This window comes from Hippoglossus stenolepis, chromosome 1, assembly GCF_022539355.2.
Source record: "Hippoglossus stenolepis isolate QCI-W04-F060 chromosome 1, HSTE1.2, whole genome shotgun sequence".
Taxonomy (NCBI): Eukaryota; Metazoa; Chordata; class Actinopteri; order Pleuronectiformes; family Pleuronectidae; genus Hippoglossus; species Hippoglossus stenolepis.
Window position 1 is genome coordinate 17,263,480 of NC_061483.1, and position 21,774 is coordinate 17,285,253.

Here is a 21,774-nt window from a genome sequence, read left to right on the forward strand (position 1 = left end):
GGAAACAAATACACATGAGCTCGGTTCAAAGTGTTTGGGCAGAATAATATAAGAATATCTTAGAATAAAAGACAAATAAAGCCGGAGTGTCCCCTGCACAGTGAGGTGTTAGCTGTCAGTCCCTGCGCGCACCACACACGTCCACTGCAACGCGAACAGGCCGGTGCTGCGCTCCACATGGACGCTACCTTGTGCACTTCCCCGTTCTGCGCTCTGTCCTGTCCAAGGTATGACGTCGACCCGTCGCTCCAGCCAATCACTGCCAACTCGAGGCTGATGCTGAAGGGAAAGTTGTTGGTAAGAGCCGCAGATTTTTTTCCACCGCTCGCATTGACATTTCAACTCCACGGCGGATCCAAAGGTAGATAGATTCTTTGACCGGGACCTATACGTTTTCACGGAGGAGAGATCCGGGGGGAAGGAAGGAAGGAAGCAGCGAGTTTTTACGCACAGGATACCGCTCAGACGAGTCTGCTGTCGCTCATCCGGTGAGTTTGGACGGACTTTAATTTCTTTAAAGTTACTTTTCAACATTTAAAGCCCATATGCGCTTGTAATTATCTCTCTGAGAAAATGCACACGCAGCGAAATTGCACGCTCCTATGGCACATTTCCCTGCAGCCAGGCGAACATTAAAAGCAGAAAGCTGCAGTGCGCGTGCAGACTGGTGCTGTGGTAAAGTTAGTTAAAATGATTGAGTACGTTTCCCTGTGCAGGCTACAGGAGGTGCACACGCACACAAAGTTGAGCTGGGCGAGCTGACTTGTGTTTCTGCTGCCACACACACACACACACACACACACACACCCAGCGCGTAATTACTGATCTTCACTGAGGAATTAAGCGCACGTCACTTCTTAAAAGCGCCTGTTATTGCGAGCTTTACGCAGGGGAAATCGAAAGGCTTTCGACCTGTCGTAAACTGAAAGTGCGTGAGATCCATCCAGCTCCGGTGGACATGACGCTGTCCATCAGCGGACCGTTTCACTGCTTCATCCTGCTGCGATCCACGTGTTTGTTTATGGACGGACAAGTAAATATGTCGGCTTGGACGTTGAGTATAAAAAGTCATTATTCGTGTTGTAAAAACAAATTTTCTACGTTTTGACAGCAACTTGCAGAAAAATTAGGGAGTGTGTCAAATGTTCCAGTGCAGGCCGTTGCGCATGGATGAGAAATGACATGTGCGCCTTGCGGGTTTTCACATTGGTTTTAGTCTGTGGAAGACTCTGGGCCTAGTCGTTATAATCGCATTTATTTGTATTTGGTTAGAGTAGATTTTTAGTCTAACTTTTCTTGTGCATTTAAAACAAATCCTCGTTATGTTGAAGATACGATCTAACTTCCAAACAGTAGCTGGGAGACGTCGGGTGCCTCGGGTCCACGCAGCTCCTTGTGTGTTTGGATCCAGTGTTTCTCTGTCACGTTTGCCGTGTAGTGCTGTGACGCCATCCGCCCCGGTGTTTATCCAGCCTTCAGCCTCTTGCCAGGAGAGGGCTTCTGTGGACTGCACACCCACAAGAAACATCCTCCCCTCGCCTCCATGCAGATTTCCAGGATCGCTGAACTATTTTAGTAAAAAAAACAACAACAACAACAACAACACACATTTGAATTAAAGTGGCCATCAAAACATCCTCCTGCCTCGCGAAGAGGAAGAGGAGGGTGCACCATGATTTATGTGAATATACTGTTTATTTTTAGGTGTTCTATTTGGATGGAACATGTTTCAAAAGCACAAATAAATCAGGTGTTTTTTTTGTTTGGGCTTTAGATTTAGAATAAACAGAATAAACATATGAGCGAACTTCTTATTCTCTTGAAGAAACCACGGTGGATTTATCCACTTGGTGATGGAGTCATGTTTCCTTCAATTCGCTTAATGACTCGACGTTAATACATGTGCTGCTGTTCCGGGTGCGTGGCGCTCCGTGCGCTGAAGTCGAACGCGCACGTGATTGTTAAATTATTGTAGATTAAAAATAAATGAATAAATACAAAAAAATAAAAAAAAACTGAAAAATGGATGTAAAAGTGCAAATAATGAATGCAAATGAAGCAGCGATGTCTTTTCAAACCTGACAAAACGAGGCTGTGTGATGGATGTCAGGTCACTTCAACAAGAATGTAGGTCGACATTTGTAATGAGCATTGAGATAAATTAAATAAATAATGATAATAATAAGAGTGGTTGGTTATATGTTAATTCGATTTTTTTAAACCAACTGTTATTTGTTTAAACATTTTATTCCTACCAAAATACAAATACAAGTAGTATCACTGACAATATTATTATAAGAGACAAAACTGCTAAACGTGCAAGATAACAACCACAAAGATAGCAGTCATATAATAACAAGATTTAATAATAATTTTAATAATATTATATAATAATAATATTGGCTGTGTGTGTTTGCGCAGCAGTGCGTAAAGCAGGTGTTTTTAAAAGTGCGGCCTGTAAATGATCCGTTTTTATTGAACAGCAGGTAGAGTTGGGATTAGTGGGAGGTGATAATAAGCAGGCAGCATTTATAAAAATAAAAAAAAACAGGTTTTTACTGTTGTCCCCTCCTCAGGTCAGAAGTAAACCGTGCCTCGACAACAACATAAACAAACCCAATCAATCACATGGATCAATATGCTCTCATTTGCCTCCTTGTGTTTATTAACATGTCAACAATCTTTGGGCAATATTTGAAGATCTGGTAATAGACCTCCCCAGACGTCCTGATAAATAAAAGGTGAGTAAACTCTGACCTCCAGTGGGGGATCATCACAAAGGCAAACAATCATGCATGAATACATTTTAAATAGAACAAAAATAACGATATATTTTCATTGGAATCACTCCAGCAGTTTTAGGAATTTATCTCATACAGATTTATATCATCCAGTGGAGACTAGAGTGTCATCCTCAATAAAAGCTATAAATGAGCAGGGTTTACCCTCCTCTACATCCCCTGTCCCAGTCCAAAAACAATGCCACTGTTTGTCATTGCAGCTCCCCCTTTATGCTTTTCTTTTCTTTTCTTTCTCTATTTTGTATTTAAAAGTTTCTACAGGGGTACAAATACCACATTGCCCCGGGCTCAGGGGGAAAATAGCGACCAGATTAGGCTTTCTTTTCAAGGCCTATGACATTAGTTGCTGCTAATCCGAATTGGGCTAATTGCTTTCCCAACCTGAGCATATCGCGATTTTTTTTATATTTAAAGTCCACAGCTTGCCAGCGTCACAAAACAAACAAACAACAAAGATGGGAGAGGGAATATATGGCTCCTTGACAGTGCTGATAAAGCTGTATATACCTGGCTTATAAGAGGGAAAGAAACAAAAACAAAAAAAGAAGAAATCTCTTGAGAGTGGAGACAACGAATTAGCTCTTGGAGCGGATTTACAGCTTAACCAAAGAAATCAATAACCTAGTGGAGGTATTGTTTCCAAAGAAAACTACTTGACACACTCATCAGGGAATCTGTCTTTTCAGCGCACAGGCAGGTTAGTGGTGAGAATTTTCTGACAGCTGCAGTCTCTGACATTTACACAACAAAGGTTGTAAATAAGTATTTTTAATAAAGGACAGGAAGAAGTTGTGCTTGAGGAGATGTTGTGGATTTTCTGCAGCATTAGTGTTTTTTTTTGTTTTTTTTACAATCATTACATTTTGTATTTATTAAGTGCAAAACTAATGGCTCCATGTGCACGGAACAGACGCAGCAGCCAAAGCCACATGCACGAGTACGCACGGTGGAGTAAACACTGCAGAAGTTCAGACCTCTATATTATTCTACTTTCCCGTGTTGCCCACTGCCTCTAACTTTAATCCAGTCCAAGTTCATTCTCTCTGTGATGCCAGAAAATTCGACCTTTAACCTCATGAAAACTGTGAAAACATGATTTTGCATGATAATGATTTTTTTTAAAAAAGATTTTGTTTTACTCCATGCGCCCTGAGTGTGTCCATGCTGAGCTGTACAGTAAAATTATAAGTGGGGTGACTTGCAGAGAGGAGGTGGGTGTTTGTGGTCTGATGTATGTCTAATAGGAGGAGGAGGAGGGGGGGTCCTTGACGTGAAAATGTTTGGGGAACCCTTCCTCTCCCCTTCCCATGCACACACACACACATACACAGCTGATATAAGCTGCGACCATTCACGGTAAGGCCTCGCCACCAGTCTGAGTGAGCGCAGAAACAATGCAGGAAGGAGAAACAGATGAATGTGCTCGTTTAGTTTACGGGTTGTTTGATGAAGGAGCAGTGGCCAAAGTGTTGTTCCTCACCGCGGGACCCTCGGTGACAGTTTGAGCCGCTCCTCTCAGCTCATTATCTCGCCGGCCCACTGAGGGCCCCATTCAAGCCGGGCAGTCCCCCTCTCCCTCGCTCTCTCTCTCTCTCTCCCCTCTTTCTCTCTCCTCACCCCTCCTCTCCCTCTCTCTCTCTCTCTCTGGCAGAGTCGTTTGTCCACTCATTGAACTCGCAGTCAGGAATGCGATGGTTGTTAGGGAGCCCTCTTTCACCTCCAAAGTGTTTTATTGATGAGCTATGACTTCTCCTACTTTTTCACATGTCAAAGAAAGTCAAGTGTAGGCCTCCATGACTTCATTTCACGGCCCCCATCCTAAAAAAAAAAGAAGCAATCTCTCTCTCCCCTCCCCCTGCGTATGCCTCCCCCTCACTCTCTCTCTCTCTCATTGCCCTTTGATGCACCCCATTTTTCTGCTTTGCTTTGGCTTCCACTTCCCCACAAGCCTCATTCTCTTCCCCCCCTTCCTCTTCGGTTCTTCTCCTCCTTTATAGGAGTAAAACGACGGGGCTCCTCATTGCCGAGACTGGTGCTGCCCAAAGGTCCGGGTGTGTGCTCCAAAAAACGGGCGCAGAGGGGTTGCTTTTGGGTGCGTTGAGGTGTGCGTTAATGGCCAGTCATTCAACCAGGGCGGGGTTTTTTTTCGGGGAGCGTGTGGCCATGGCTACACAGTCATTTGCTTTACTTTATTTACGCGTGCTATTTGCTGTCAGGTCGTAGGGGGGAGTGACGTCGCCGTGCCTCGCAAATGTGTCCATAAAAAGCAGCCGAGCTTGCCCTAAAGGCTGCGCTCTTTTACGCATGGCGTTCTTGTTGACAGGGGGCTGTTGCAGGGGGAAGGTGATACCTACATAGAATCAACAAAAGCACGTGGTGGACATGTCTGATTGTTTTCAGTGAGAGTGGGCCATTCACAAATAATAAACAAGATTTCCAAACACACATGGTGCCATTTGGAGCTTTTGAAGAAAATTGAAACTTTCCATACTGCACCAAAGCTCTGTTCTCAAAACTTTGGCTTCCCATGTTATTGTTTTTTAAATTTGTATAATTCATGTGTGAGGCTGATTGAAGGCGTTGTGTGTTATTGTGGACACTGTTTTCTCTCAGCGAGCATCTCCTTCTGCAGGTCACAATGATGCGGAAACAAACAAACACAAACAAACAGGTGCAATTACGCAACATGTCTCCAAACTTTTCACCAGCATCGCTCTATGCGTCTCTGCAACATTAACTGCTTCTGCAGCTAAGCTTTTTCTTTTTTTTTCACCCAAGCCAGGCTGCAGCTCTTTTGTGTATTTTATTTGTAGACTATGTGTTGTACAAGCTCCACTGTTCAGGCGCAGCGCGGCTACTCTGTCCCTCACCCCCGCAGCTGTAGCCTCAGGTCCGGGCTGAACATGCCTGAGATTCCCCCTGCGCGCACTCGATTCAGCCTGGAAGAATAGAGCCTCTCCGTCCAATGGGCATTTCCAAAGGCAGTTGCTCTGCAATAGGGGCAATATTCAGCAAGAGCGCAGGGTATTTGCATGCGTGGGCTGATTAGTGGGTTGGGGAAGACGACACACACACACACAGACACACACACACACAAACACACACACACACACACTCCCTCTCTCTCCCTCTCTCGCTGTGGCTCGGCCCCGTTTCCCGCTTTGGCTGTGGCGCAGGGGGAAGTGTTTATATGGGGGATGATGACAGAGGTCGGGTCGCGCTAATGGGCCAGTGAAGAGCTGCGGAGGGAGGCGAGGCGATGCGAGGCGAGGGCGCACACACAGCAGACCAGGAACACATACATTAATACACTTGTTCCATCACCAATCAGCATAGGTGTGCTCATTCTCTCTCTCCCCCCCTTCCTCCTCCTTCTCCTCCTCCTCCTCCTCCTTCTACCACCACTCACCCTCCCTCCTCTCCCTCTCCCTCCTCCTCCTCCTCTCTCCTCCCCCCCTCTCTTTCTCTCTCTTTCCCACTCTCTCCCGTTCCGACTCGCTCATTCGCTCGCTCACACGCCAGCGCACATCCTCCGCCAAAGTCCGTGCGTCCTGACATCTGAGTTCACTGTCAATCTCTGTCTCCTTCGCAGGGATATCCCCTCCGTCTCCGCAGCCGAAGACCACTGGAAACTAATTTTTTCCCCGTCTTCGAAACTTCCCGAGAAAGAGAGAGAGAGAGAGAGAGAGAGAGACTGATCCTGGTCGGCGTTTTTTTTCTTTTTAAAAATCTCTTTTCTGCGAGGTGTGGAGAGAACAAGGCTGTAAACTGTATAGCCTGTAGTTTGCCAAGGACTCTGACAACGACGCAGGATGCCCCAAAAAGGTGAGATCCTGACTAAAAGTTTGTCTGTGTTGTTAAATGATGGAGTTATTATTATTTGTGCCATGTCAAAAAATATTATTATTATTATTGTTGTTATTATTATTATCATTATTATGATTATTATTATTATTACTCACGCATGTATAGGTTGAGGTTCAGTGGTGAGGTGTAATGCTTCTGGGCTGTGCAGCCTGTGTCTCTTGGCTGACTGGACTCTTGCGCAAAGTGCGAGCAGCCTTCAGCGTCTCTCTCGTCTGTTTTGTCTGCTCATTTCTTCCCCCCGTTGTTGTCGTGTTTAGGCCCACGGATAGCTTACCGCTTATTTATGACAGCAAAGAGTAAAAAGTCACGTTGGGCCAGGACAGTGATCATCGTGGAGAATGGGGCGCAATGACCCGTTGAGGAAAGGTGTCAGATTGATTCATGCAGGCGAGTCACCCAAGCGCCTTCTTCTAAAAAAAAAAAAAAACAGGCTCCACGAAGCCTCTTGGGGAGGAGGCCGGTTATTTATTTTATTTAAATATGTTTGTTTGTGTGTCAGAAAAAATACAACTTTTTGTCTCTCTGTACGCTGCTTCAACCTTCACCTTAATGACAGCGAGCCCAACTACTTTTATATTTTACCACTGCAGAAAACAAGTTAAAGTATCAAGTGTCTAAAGTATCAAATAATGCTTCCAAAATAACTTTTTTATTTTATTAAATTAACTCTAAGATTTGGACACGGATTGCTGCTGCTTGCAAATTATTTTCTCTAAACAAATGAGGGAAATAGTAAAATAAAATAAATGCATTAAAACAATGAAATGATACGATTTTTATTTTGGAATTTAAAGATACTTTTATTATAATTAAATTAGAAAAGATACAAAATATAATAGAAATTAAAAAGCTAAATTGTAGCAAAATGCACCAGGCCTATAATAATGATATTTTTTTTATCCTCTTAATTAAATTACTGCTAATAACTAATTCATCACGTATATTCTGTAATATTTACAGTAATATATTTATTTTTAAATGACCTCCATGTCCATGTATTTTCTCTTTTTTTAGCCTCCACCTTGCACCGGGGCCTATACACGCACTGTTTCTGCATCTGAATGTTGGCGAGCGCAGCATCCAGCGGGCAGAATAAGCATGTTTGAATCAAGACATTGTTGTTAGGGATTACTAAAGGAAAAGAAATGCAGATTAGATCGTAGTTAACCTCAGGAACAACAACGTTTGAGCTTTCGACCTTAAATAAATGATTAACCACTTGGACCTTTGCGGGGCTGAAAGCTACTGACTGCGGTGCAATTTGCAGCCTGCTCGGGCTTAATGAACACAATGGTTTTATTTTAAATATTTTGTCTCCAACATTTACTTCAACATCAGGAGTCAAATAATATTATTACTAATATGTGAATGATTTAGTGCTTGTTCTTAATGGTTTAATGTCATGCTAAAGAGGCTAATTCAGGCTGTGTGGGCCAGTGTGATGGAATCTGAATTTGATTAATGAGCCACAGCCTGTTTGTTACAACGGCACAGAAAGCTACAGTGGGAATACACTGGCCCTGTGTATGTATATATATTTAAATATATACAAGTACATACATGCATCTTAACAAACCAGACTAAAAACACATGCAGCCTGTTACACGTCCGTATTTCAGGCCATTTTTTTTGCTCTGCACACACACAACAGTTTGCGGCGGAGGGAGAAAATTGAAAACTTCAGACCTCTCCCTCCCTTGGCCCCCTTTTTATCTCTTCCCCCCTTTTCAATGGGCTTCTTTAATGCATTTGTCTTTTCCAATTGAGCGCCCTACTGCGCTGTTGTGCCTTTAAAAACCCGCTTTACAAGCCGCACCAGCAGCAGCAGCAAAATAACCTGCAAATATTTATAACGAGAAATTGCTTTTTTAAATTCTCGGGTGAAAGAGAAAAAACAAGATAAAGAAAAGAAAAGAAATGAAAAGAGAAGAGGAAGGAGAAAGAAAGAGAGAGAGAAAGAAAGAAAGAAAGAAAAAGCAGGGCTAAACAAAACCCCACATTCAAGCACTGGCGGCACCGGGGTCACGGTCGTGTGTGTGTGTGAGAAAGAGAGAGAGAGAGAGAGAGAGAGTGTGTGTGTGTGTGTGTGTGTGTGTGAATGGTCCCGGAGGGGGTGGATGCATGCCTCCGGCTCTTTGTATTAATCTGAACTTGTTGGTGTGTTTAGTGGGGAAGCTGTGTTTCTAGTCGCGGAGGCCGAGTTTTCGCCCCGGGTTTGAGAGGTGGATGGAGGCAGAGGAAAGAGAGAGAGAGAGGGGGAGAGAGGAAGGAAGAGAGAGAGAGAGAGAAAGAGAGGGAGGGAGAGAGAGAGAGAGAGAGAGAGAGAGAGAGAGAGAGAGAGAGAGCGAGAGAGAGGGAGGGGGGTCAGCATTGTTAGAGTCCAGCAGGCTTTGTACACCAGCTTTGTACCCCCTCCTGGTCTGGACTTTTACAGAGCACTGAGGCGAGGTAGACAACGTGTGTCACTGTACAGTTTCCACCATGGACTCCACCAGAGGAGGGAAATCAAGTCCAGGAGAAAGGGGAAAAAGAATATAGGGGCACCTCTCGCTGAGAAGATGAGGGCTGATTTCTTTATATGAACTTCATGAAAAAAAGTCCCGAAGAGAGAAGAGCGGACACGTAGAAACAGGCCCAGCAGAGTGAGACGTTTCAAAAAAGAATAGCCTATAATGCTGTCATTTTTGTACTTGATGTGCGTGGCCAGGTAAAGTCTGACATGACAGATACAGCAGAGTGCATCAGTAGCAATGGCTGTGCTAATGTTGTTGTTTTGCTTTGTCCTATAGGGAGACATTAAGTAGTGCAAACGGCAGATGATTGACTAAATTGTTATACAGTGGACAGTCAACTCTGTTTCCAGGCAAGTTTAATTAAAATACACTTAAAATACATACACTGCTGCAGGTGTTTTTATTTTCTATTTTTTAATTTTTTAAAGAAGATCAAATCAAACAAAATGCATCATGCATCTTTTTAATGTTTCTACGCACCAGATGCATCAGATAAATAAAATTCTAATGAGATGAACGAGATGAAACAAAAAAAAACAAACAAACTTTATTATAAAGAAATGTTGCAAATAATTTTTTTTAATTGAGAAAAGAAAAACAGGAAATGGGATTTGATGCTAACCAACTTTGTTATTCCCCTTTGACGCGTAGAATACCACAACCAAGCCACGTGGGAGTCTGGCGTTGCCTCAATGATGCAGAACAGTAAGTTGATTTTTTTTATACATTTGCAATTTTTAAGTCTTGTTTTATATACAATGTTTTGAAACTTTGGAACACCCACTGACATTAAAGCCTTTATGCATTGGTTGTTATAGCTTATTTGAGATGTATGTGCAGGAATATAAATGTGCATGACTTTGAGGGGCGGTGGGGGGGGGATGTTCTGTTATTTGATGGCCGTTTCATTGCTGTTAATTTACATTATTTTTTTCTATATTTGCAGTGATAGGTATATAGACAAGTTATTATTGAACAAGTTAATCACACGTCGTCCTGCTCCAGAGAGAGAGAGAGAGAGAGAGAGAGAGAGAGAGAGAGGGAGGAGGGAGGGAGAATAGAGGGGGGTGGGTTGAGAGGGAGATTTTTTTGTTTCTGCTTGAGTTGGTATTAAATAATTGCACAGCCGTCTGCATTAGCGTTAGAGCTGGCTGCCAGGCTGCATACGAGATTAGCTGCGTATATAGAGGAGCCCTGCATGAAACATGAGGAATAGCAATAATGTCTTATGTAGATGAGTCCATATATTCTTCAGCGTGAAGTAGGAGGGAGAGGAAATGCTTTAGATTATAACCGCAGGCCTCACAGCGGAGGATAAATATTAACAACCATATTGTCGTGGGTGCCCATCAAAAAACACCAAGTTTCTTATCGGCCTCCCTTAAGTGGCCCATGATGAGTTGAAATGTCTGTGTTGTTCCTGGTGTGTGTGTGTGTGTGTTGAAACCAAAAAGGATAAACATGAAACATTCTCTCTCTTGCTGCTGGACAAGAGGTGTATGACATCTGTGATGAAGGTGTGTGGAATAATTTTATTATATTATTCTCCATATACCTTGATGACGTGTCTGTTCTCGTGCTGTAATCTGTGCGCATTAGTGCCAATATGTTTTTTGACTAATTCACTGTGGGACCTGATGGCGGCTGGATGGTTGGATGATGTGTCAGAGGTGATTCATGCGCAAGGACAGAGAAATGTGTGATGAGAAATATGTTTTCTTTTTACAAACTGGTGGCGTCCATTCATTTTAGAGGAGGCCAGAGCGCAGTGATTCCGTTTCTTTCTTTCTTTCCTTTTTTTTTGGCTTGCCAATTGTCCATTATTGAGATGATGGGGCCATATCAAAGCTGTGTACAACACCCTGCGCTCCTGCTTTGCTGCGGATTGATGTTAATGGGATGCTCCCCTGGCTTTGGCGTGTGATGTCTGGTGCGAATTGCCGAGGAGATATCATTGGGCCCGGCCCTTTGGGTTGTCTAAAGGTCGCAGCGGCCTCGGTGGCTTTTGTGCTAATAACTCCTGGGTGTATATGGTGGGGAGCGTCCAAATTGACACCATATGTTTTCCTATTAGTCGACTTGCAATAGAATACAAGGCGCGTAATCAGCGCCAGCGGGCGAGATCGACTCTTGGGCACTTGAGGGAATTGTACCATGATTAAGACTTAACCTTAGGAGAGTGTTTTTCTTTTTAAATGTGATGTCCTTATCTGACGGTTTTATCGATCTGGAGGATTTATAATGATAGTTATAAATCAGAGATGATGGAGGGGATCCCGGAGAACCCGCAGAGCAGGGCTGCTTAGTGCGCACAGGCCAATTTCAGCATGATAAGTCTATTAATTCCACTTAATCCTGGAATTACCAAAGAGCAGGAGGGATGATAATGGATTTACTGTCAATCAGATCCACACAGGCAGATTATTACACGTTAGTGGCCCAAAGGGATCTATGGCTCAGTTTAACAGGTCTATTCCTCACTCCCTTTTAGGAGATTTCTGTAAAATAAAAGTCTCCAGTTTAAAAGCAGAGTCCTGTGACATATTTCAGAGTAAAGACGCCTAGCGATTGCTCACAACAGGACTGCAGTGGCTGTGAGCATTTGTTGTCAAATACAAACAAGGGGGGAAAAAACGGCATGTCACTTTTAATATGTTAAGAATCCAGGCGCGCCCTCGTTTCTGTGACCGCGCGTAGCCCCTGGCCACCTTAAAACGAAGTCTCCCTCGGAGGGTAAACGAGTAGCGTCCAATTTTGTCTGAGTGATATCCAAATGCAGACAGAAAGGGTCGTTTTATCATGCTACTATTTGTCGTGACGATGCGATTTTCAAAAGCAGAGCGGTGTCATAAAGTGACATGCCTGCCACAAGTGCTCCAACTGATCTTTTCAATTAGCCTCCCATGCATGATCCGAGGCGACTTCCGCCTATTTCCAGAAATTAAGCTCAAACTTGACGTGCAGCTAGCTTTATTTTAAAGACAAATGTCAGGCAGGCTCATCATATTTTCCCCCTCTTCTATATTTGGAGCTTATTTATTGCTAAGGAGCCTCTGCTCCCGGAGTCAATGTACCGGGCGGCAGCGCAGGGGAAGGCAGCGGAGAGACAGAGCGCGGCGCAGGCACTCCGGGGAGTCAGCTCTCCCTTTTGGCTTCAGGTTTGCGGGATTATTCTGCACTATAGAGAGATGCCATTGAACTATTTAGGGATACTATCTGAAAAGCGACATTTTAAGAGAACAACCAATGATAAAACATAGCTATTTTGGAGCTAGTATCCTGTGTATTGCCTGTTTTGCCCGTGCGTAATTATGGTGCGTTTTGGATGATTATCCAAAGAAGGAGTTGTCGATTTAAGGTCGCTTTTCAAATAGCGATGCAGTTGAATGAGAAGCTAATTTAAAACATTTTCACGGGTCTGCTGGTTTGTGTGTAGTTGTCGGTGTTGCTGGTTATTATTATGAGGATAGGTTGTGGATGAGGAGCTGGTGTTGGTGCTGAGCAGCAGCTGTGCATGAAGGGATGGAGATAACGGTGCGACTAGTTTTAATCCTGAAGTTTAGCGGTTGGATAAAAGGAGGACAGACTCACTTGTTCAGATGTTACCGGAGGAAAAACATATTGTTTTGTTTTGGTTCGGTTTGTGAGCCGCTGCTGTTTTTTAAATTTTTAAATTTAAACCCATGTTACTGCATGTGTTACCGGATTACTGCGCAATGTTGAGGGAAGTGTTCCGATAGCTATTTGAAAGAGAAATGTTACATCGGTGTTTAACAACACGTTTGACTCTTTAATTTTCTGAAGTCAAGTCCAATAAAAACCTCCAGCGCCTCTGTATCCAGTGTCCATATTCCATCTTTAACTCGAGTCTCCTGCGCGTGAATAAAACCCCATTCTCCTCATCACTAAATGAACAATAACAATAATCTGCTTTACCTCATGTTATTTTCATGGGTCCTGTTGTGCGATGTGATGACCGCGATGCTTTTTGTTTTTCTAGGTCACAGTGGCGTAAACCAGCTTGGTGGTGTGTTTGTTAATGGTAGACCGCTGCCGGATTCCACCAGGCAGAAAATAGTTGAACTTGCTCACAGTGGCGCTCGACCCTGCGACATCTCCAGGATACTGCAGGTGACAACCGAACCTCTCTCACAACACAAAACAGCTTTCATCCAGACTTTGTTTTCAGTGGATACAGCCTGGAAATAATAAAATAATTAAAGCAAAAATTACGAAGGACGTAACGGTAGGGTTTTTTGCTTTTAAATCCATGCTTCTTGTTGCCAAATTTATTTCAATTGAGGCTCGCTTTAAAATAAAATATTACGTATAGAAAATGAATGCATGAGAACAAAAAAAAAGCCAACAGCAAGGAAAGTAATCTGCCTGCTATTTATAAAGAACACATCTATTGTGAGAAAATGCCTAATATACTATTCAAGGCATATTCTTTGTGTTTATAGACCCATGATGAAGTCCAAGTGCTGGATAGTGACAAGGTGATAATTCTTTGACGCCATCATAGAAATTCCGCTACATAGTCGTAAATAATGTATGTGAATTGTGTCTTTTGTTTTCCATCCAGGTATCCAACGGCTGCGTGAGCAAAATCCTGGGAAGATACTATGAAACTGGCTCCATAAGACCGAGAGCGATAGGCGGCAGCAAGCCCAGGGTCGCCACTCCGGAGGTGGTCGCGAAAATCGCTCAGTACAAGCGGGAGTGTCCGTCTATCTTCGCGTGGGAGATCCGCGACAGACTGCTGTCGGAGGGGGTCTGCACCAACGACAACATACCCAGCGTAAGTGCGCACACCGCAAGTTGTGTGCATGATTTAATTTGCCACATGAAATGACTTTTTTTTCTCATGCACTGGAGGAAGAGGAGATGGGCATCCAACCATTCACTCTTATGAAATACACTGCGGTTCCAAAGTGTGGCGCACGCATTACTGCGTCCGTGATCAAGCGAACATATACAGTCAATTAGAAGCAGCTCGTTGTCCATTTGCGCACATTTATTGTGATTATATGGCGAGTGTGCGCGCGCAAGTGAAGCCGCTGCACCCCCATCTTTACGCGCGCCTTTATAGAAACACACGGATTCTGCATGCGCTCCATCTGATCCCAATCCTTACTTATTTTAATATCATATGTAATTTGTCATTCAGGTGTCATCGATAAACAGAGTCCTCCGCAACCTGGCTAGTGAAAAGCAACAGATGGGCGCAGATGGCATGTATGACAAGCTGAGAATGCTCAACGGTCAGACAGGAACTTGGGGGACCCGGCCCGGCTGGTACCCCGGAACATCGGTGCCAGGGCAGCCCAACCAAGGTGAGCCTCATTATCACACGGTGGCAATAAAGACACCTTGACGCATGTGTCCATATACGGCAGCTTTGGGCTCTGGAGCTCAGTAACAATTTACGGTCAGTCTCAAAAACATATGCGACTTGTGATTTCGGGGTTTTAAAGTTAAGATGCATTAAAATGAAGCCCACAGGCGTCACCTTAGATAATCACGTGGAAATAAAAAATACATTTAGAGATTCCAGCGGTTCCGGTCCACGGCTCTGTTTGCAGGAAAGGTATTGTATTGATGCCCTGAACAAGACCCCCAATTAAGAGTGGTCGATTGGAGGAAACCATGGGCCATGCATGCAGTGTGAATGCCTCCACTGTCCCAGACATGGATGTGCGTGACAGCGGCTTGTCCTTTCAGCAGAGGTGTCCGTCCAACAGCCTGCTCCTTCCTCCCCTCCTGACGGGGAGGCAGAGCCGGGGAGCTGTGCGCTCGGGATATTAGTACAAAGGAATGTTTTCCTTCACACGCAATGATTGGTTATGGGAACGGCCCGCACTACATGTAATTGCTCATTAGAGAGGGCTTTGTCTCTCATTATGGCAACATGCAGGAGTGTGGAGATGGCAGGGCTGATGTGGAAATGTTCCACTTCAGAGGGTTTCCTGTGTCGGCCCACTGCAGGCCCAACACCGAGCAGAGTTATTATTATTATTATTTTCAAATAAGGAAGAGAGGGGAGGAAATGCAAGCGGCGGAATTCAGTCTTTACGGGGAATACAAATCATTTGCATTTGTTTGATGACTGTGTGGACACGTGGGGCTGTTGTTAACAAGCAGTAAAGCGGAAGGGATCATTTCAACACTGAAATAATTCAACTTAATTGAATAATTTTAACAACAATGTACAAAAAATGTACAATTATAACTATATTATTATAATAATTATTATCCTTTAATATTAAGTATTATTATCCTATAATAGTTATTTTACCGTATTCAATTTTACTCTGTTAACCATTGGTATAATCTAGATCAATTATTATTAGTTTATTATAAAGCTGATATTTAATAATTTTCATAAATATATATCTTTATCGATATTTTATCATTATTGTTTAATAAAAACAATACTATTAATAATGATAATAATAAGAGCAATATTAATAAAAACAATAATAATAATAACAACAGCAATAATATCAATAATGATAATAATAATAATGGTAAATCCGTTGTCTCAAGGGAACGAAAAAGCTGTTTTCCATGCGTCAGCCGGGTGAGCAGATATAATGGCGACATGGAGAGTGACAGGGCCCCAAAAGAAGACAACTCTATCCAAAGAGAAACGAATAAAACTCCTCTCCGATTCCGCTCTTTCATCCCTTTCTCATTCGCCGGCTATATGGCTCTAAATCCCGTCTATAGGATTTAAGTCTCTCACTTTCTCTTTCAGTTCTAAGCGGTTTCTCAAGAGTGTTTTGATCCGGTCTCAGCAGCTGAAAGGTGCCGCAATTGGTTCGGTATCTCTCTCTCCCTCTCTCTCTCTCTTTTTGCTGCTGCTTTTCCGCCTCACTGGCTGAGACATCGTGATACTAAAGAATGAGTTTATTTCCCAGCGCTTTTATAAAGAAAACAAATCCCATCCCAGCGTCACTGGGTCTGGCAGACGGATAATAGCTGCACATTCACTTCTTTTTATGGATTAGCCGGAGAGAAGAAACACACATAGCGTGGATACAAACTATTGGCCTATAGAGAAGAATACTTTTTAGTCTAGTTTTCTTTTTTTTTTTTTTTTTTGCAGCGAGGGGAAATTGTCAAGAAAACACGTCGCATCAGGTTTCCCCCTCCAGTGAAGCAAGACTAGCGCATATAGACGCACTGGATATGTGTCCAGTCACTGTCTATGGCTGAAGAAAATTTGCAAAGGATTTTAATCATTTCTAGATAAACTTCATCCTCAGTTAATCTAACCGGCGTCTATATTTTTAGCAATTACGCAGGAGCTGTGGTGCACGGCTGCACAGGCCGTCCCATCCCTGCAACAAGTCCTTGAGCAAGGCACCACTCACTCGATCCGAACATCAACAAAATCTGCATGCAAAAAAAAGCTGAAAATGAGTCCAAGCCATTACATCAGCGAGATATTGCATAAACCACCCTCCATCATAGCGCAACTCCCCCCCCTGCTTAATTTCGCATTAACTTCTCGGTGTGATAATGATGTCCCCCAACAACCAGACAAGACATTTAGTCGATAAGCCTCGCCCTGCCACTGAAGGGGAGCCTTCGGGCCTCACACCGGCGGACAAGCATGGCGCAGTGAATAGATTGGCCTTATTTTGGGTTGTTCAGGGGGTAGCATGCTCTCTCCTCACTCATTTGTTTCCAATTGAAGACAGAAATCCTGACTGGCGTGTAGCTGGGCCGGGGGGACGTGATTAATGACGGCCGTGGATAAGGGTTAACACACTGGACTCAAAGCTCCGTTGACTGGGGATCCTCGTGCGCACAATGCCAAAAGCACTACAGCCTGTGCGCCTCCAGAGAGAGAGAGAGAGAGAGAGAGAGAATCCTTTTGTCATCCCTCCAATGGCCCCCACACCCACAGCACCCACCCACCCATATATTACACCCACCGAGGGCTCACCGCTCGTCCCCTGACTGTGTCCATAGTTTAATGGTTTCCCTTACTCCTGCAGGCATTGTATCATTCTGAAAAGCGTCTTCTCCTATTCAAGAAGTTGGTGGTCACCTCAATGGCTATACCAACGCCCATATGGGAACGGCCATTGAGGCATTGCTCTGGCCTAGAAAAAAAAATAAAATAAAAAAACAGGGGTTGGGGGGTAGGGGGCTGGTGGAGAGTTTGGGGTTTTAATACATTTCATAGGCTGTGAAAAGAGTGTCCCCACATCTTGTCACATTTCTCTTAACCTTTTCACAACACACGCCATTGTTGGAGCGCGATAAGTGCGCGGAGGCCTTCTCCCCTCCACTCTGTTTTTCCCACAATATTTTATAAACACTTTAACAATAATGAAGAAGAAGAAGAAGAAGAAAAAAAAAGGCTCCACACTTGCTTTTTCGTCTGTAAAGTGGCAACAATAATTCCTCGGACTTGAATGAAATCAACCCCTGATCGTGGCTTTTAATTAATGATGTCGCACCGTGTGATACAACACGCAGACCCGAGGATTCATTATTCAATCAACCTAATTGAATGCGTGTTTCCATTATATGGCCTCTCTTTTTATTTTGCAGAAGGCTGCCAACAACAAGACGGCGCGGGAGAAAACACAAACTCCATCAGCTCGAACGGGGAGGACTCAGAGGAGACACAGATGCGTCTGCAGCTCAAGAGGAAACTACAGAGAAACCGCACGTCCTTCACGCAGGAGCAGATCGAAGCGCTGGAAAAAGGTGCAAAAATCAGTCGATCATTAATGATTGTTGGGGTGTTGATCTAGTTTGAAAAAAAAACAAACAGCTGTTTTAGAAGTAGTTTTTTTTTTTTAAATCAATGAAATTAAACACATTCCGGATAATCGCTAATGGATTAAAACCTAAAACAAATGAACGGTTTACTACTCAACAAATAACAATAACAAATGAAGTGGCTAATAAGTAATAGTTCATTGAGCCAATATGACTCCACCTGGTTTCTGGTTTATTTACTGACATTGTTGCTGTCGCGCCATTTCCCCTTTACGCACAGAATTTGAAAGAACTCATTATCCAGATGTTTTCGCTCGCGAGAGACTAGCAGCGAAGATCGACCTGCCCGAAGCGAGAATACAAGTGAGTGAGCAAACAACTGCTTTTACAGAACATTTCTCATAACGTCACCGAGTTAGTGGAGAGAGGGAGAGAGAGGAAGAAGGAAAACTAACATGACGGGGTTTTTTTTCTTCCTTTTTGCGCAGGTATGGTTTTCAAATAGAAGAGCAAAGTGGAGGCGAGAGGAGAAGCTGCGGAACCAGCGCCGTCAGGCCAACAACTCCTCCAGTCACATCCCCATCAGCAGCAGCTTCAGCACCAGCGTCTACCAGGCCATCCCACAGCCCACCACACCGGGTAGGTCCTCCACAGCTGGGGCAAAGCTCACAGGACAACCCCCCCACTACCCCTTAGAATAACATCACATTAAAATAAACCAACTGTTGTGCTGCAAAAGCATGCACATGCATTACTGCTTTAACAAGGGGGACTACACATGTTCCTGTTCATGACTTCAGGTATAAGATCACTACACATTGACAGCCTGCATGCTGGGTAACACAAACGGAGAAGAGGCCTCTGTGGCTGTGCTCTGCTTCACATGTAACACCAGTGGTTTCCTTTGGATGGATGATTGAGCAAAACTTCTCAGCTGACTATCTGCGTAATTACCAAGTCAGGCACGAGGGCACACCGGCAGAACTGAAGCTGGCGCTCACAAGTCAATCACCTGAGAGAGACACAGACACACACAGACACACACACACAGGAGACTCTGTCCAGGCCTATCAGACTGTCAAACGAGGCCTCACCCCATTTTCCCAATTCGGAAGAGAAAGTCTCTCACACTGCAGTGTCACTGTGAGTGTGAGTGTGTGTGTTAATTGTGTGTGTTTTCTGTGCCTCTAATCACATGTTTTCCCTTTTTCATTCACAGTGTCTTTCACCACGGGGTCAATGCTGGGCAGACCCGACTCTGCACTCACAAACACCTACAGTGCGCTGCCCCCCATGCCCAGCTTCACCATGGGAAACAATCTAGCTATGCAAGTAAGTCGGAGCAAAATCCTCATGACTCAATACATGTTTAAAAATGTGTGTATTTTATGTAAAGATGTTTTTCCTGGCCAAACACTTTCCTTTAAAATCGTCTATTTAATGAAAGTATATAAGTTAACAGGACGAAATTTATGAATAAAATTAAAACATGAAAAGCTTACAGTATCATAGACTATACTGAGCTGATGGTTGGCTAAGCTAATGTAATATTCTCTCCCCCATCTATAGCCCAGCCAGACCTCCTCTTATTCCTGCATGCTGCCTACCAGTCCGCCTGTGAACGGGCGGAGCTACGACACATACACGCCCCCTCATATGCAGGCACATATGAACAGCCAATCAATGACCACTTCTGGTACCACCTCAACAGGTAGGCAGAAAATATTCATTGTTTACCAACATGCTCGGGAGCTAATCCGATCGAATCGTGCACTCTTTTGAGAAATATCTGCCACCTTTCCTTTAATTAGGGGGTACTACATAGCCTTCTCTGATTCATGATCTGTCACGGCAACTTTCCTTTAACCCCCCCCCACCCCACCGTCCTCTTTGGTCCATTCGAGACTCTTCATGGTTTAAACATCTGCGGATCACTGTCTCTACATTTCATATCATCCTCAGTCTGCAGCTGCATGAAAGGAGCTCATTCCATCGCCATCATGTCAGTCCCGCTACTCCAGCCCATAGTTTAGTTCCACCCCATTAGGGTGCTGTTACCGAGAGCCATATATACTGGTTATAGTCATGAAGAGTTAATCATGCATAACCACATTTCCTCTGTGCTAAATTGCTAATTAATTTGATTCATTTGCTGTTGTACTCTCTCTGTTTAAATGCCATTGCCAAAGCCTCAATTTATTGAGCTTGCAAGCATTTTACCGAGCGGCCACGTGCAGAGCTTTGACTCGCCGCGGCTTCACTGCATGTTTTCACTGTTTGCAAGCTTTTAAAAACACATTGCTTTGTGCTACAAGGCTAACTAAAGTGCATCCATTCATCTAATTCAGCATGCCGGCTTTCAGGGCTTTCTTTTTCATTTATTCTGTTATTTCTTTTAACTGATTTCTTTATCTTTCTGTCTCTCTCTGTAGGACTCATCTCTCCTGGAGTGTCTGTCCCTGTCCAAGTACCAGGGGGCGAGCCTGACATGTCTCAGTACTGGTCCAGACTACAGTAGAGAGAAGAGCTACTTCACCCTGTAACCACCCACTTCACCATCGCCCTCCGGCAGTGCTCCTCACACATACACGGCACAGGAGAGTAGAGAAGACGAAAGAGGGTTGAGAAGAGGCAAAGGAACGGGAGAGGAGAGGAAGAAAGAAAGGAAGAATGCGAGAGAAAGAGAGACTCTGGGAGAGCCTTGGGACGTCTGGGCTTTGTTTTTCCATTGGGACTGTGTGCTGTTCCGTAGCTCTAGGCACAATCAAACGAGGACTTGGAAGAGAGAACAATGGAAAGACAGAAAAAAATGGACCTCTGTAAAGTGCCCGGTGTTAAATTTCTATGGAACAAAAACTTATCTGTTTTTTTTTCTATTTCCAACTTCAGTCATTGTTTCCTTTTTTCTCTGGTGTGTTAGTAAATGGCCATTTGTATGTTAATATGAAAAACCAAGATCAAGTACTGATAGATGGACTGCTAGAAAACCATGTTGGTCTTGCGTTTGTTTGCGAGAGGAGAACCCGAGAGATTCTGCCATGACTATCTTTTAATCTGCTTATATCGAGACTTTCTACCAGCCTTTTGCATGGTCTCTGGACGCTGTTGCATATCATTAAAGACGAAAAAGCTGGAGGGAAGACTCTTACTGTGTCGAAAAAAAAAAATATTTATTGATCTTATTTCTTTACGAATGGATATTTAGCAGAGGAAGCTCTGAACTCGATCCACCCACTGAGGCTGTGGTCCCGACTGCTCTGACATTGGCCTAACGTTTGCCGGCTAATTAGACACGGACCACTATCAACGGCTCAAAGTGCACAGAGACGGTGCAGCACGTGACACAACTTGGACCTCTCGCTTCGGTGGCTGGATTGACTCTAGGTTACCACGAAGAACATTAAATGTGGGGAAACAGGTGTAAAAGAAAAAACCTGTAGTCTGTAAATGGTAGACTGCGTCTTCGATATAATCCAGTTTGTTTATGTCAAAATGTAAAGTACTTGTCTTCCCTAGAAATCTTCCAGAAAGATTTCTCCAATAAAAGTTGATTTCATTTATATCCCCGAGAATATTCTATAAATGTTCCATGCATCATAAAATACATTACTTTAGGGTCAGGTACAATTTGTCTCTTAGGTATAGTTGTATTATAGTGTCCTATGGTCAAAATTCTTTTTGTGCAACTAGAAATATTTAATTCCTATAATTATGATTAAACATTGCTTGACAGAGTTTTAAACTTAAGTGTTTGGCAGTTGTTTACAAGTACATATCAGATTTAATCATTGTTGATTGTAAAACAGACCAAAGCCTTTGTATTTCATCTAGTACACAATGTTTTTTTT

At 43.6% G+C, this 21,774-nt stretch overlaps 1 protein-coding gene across 9 annotated transcripts; it reads left to right on the plus strand.

The window, feature by feature from the left end:
- Window positions 1-245: 245 nt before the first annotated feature.
- On the plus strand, window positions 246-21,488 carry pax6b (paired box 6b). 9 transcript variants are annotated; one of them, XM_035164087.1, is made up of 15 exons: window positions 269-488; window positions 6,394-6,626; window positions 9,458-9,531; window positions 9,833-9,886; window positions 10,675-10,698; window positions 13,182-13,312; window positions 13,645-13,680; window positions 13,767-13,982; window positions 14,352-14,517; window positions 17,753-17,911; window positions 18,207-18,289; window positions 18,415-18,565; window positions 19,146-19,258; window positions 19,496-19,637; window positions 20,359-21,488. In XM_035164087.1, the coding sequence occupies exons 4-15, from the start codon at window positions 9,874-9,876 to the stop codon at window positions 20,442-20,444; spliced, it is 1,320 nt and encodes a 439-aa protein (XP_035019978.1). In that variant the 5' UTR covers window positions 269-488; window positions 6,394-6,626; window positions 9,458-9,531; window positions 9,833-9,873; the 3' UTR covers window positions 20,445-21,488. The 9 variants fall into 9 exon arrangements, with proteins under 9 accessions (XP_047197149.1, XP_035020007.1, XP_035020017.1 ...); XM_035164052.1 differs by lacking the exon at window positions 9,458-9,531 and having other exon boundaries at window positions 270-488; XM_035164102.1 differs by lacking the exon at window positions 10,675-10,698 and having other exon boundaries at window positions 271-488.
- Window positions 21,489-21,774: the final 286 nt, after the last annotated feature.

Coding starts and splice junctions, on each gene's coding strand:
- pax6b (XM_035164052.1), top strand. Junction 13,983..14,351: donor CCAACGACAACATACCCAGC/GTAAGTGCGCAC, acceptor TTTGTCATTCAG/GTGTCATCGATAAACAGAGT. Junction 19,259..19,495: donor GAAACAATCTAGCTATGCAA/GTAAGTCGGAGC, acceptor CCCCATCTATAG/CCCAGCCAGACCTCCTCTTA.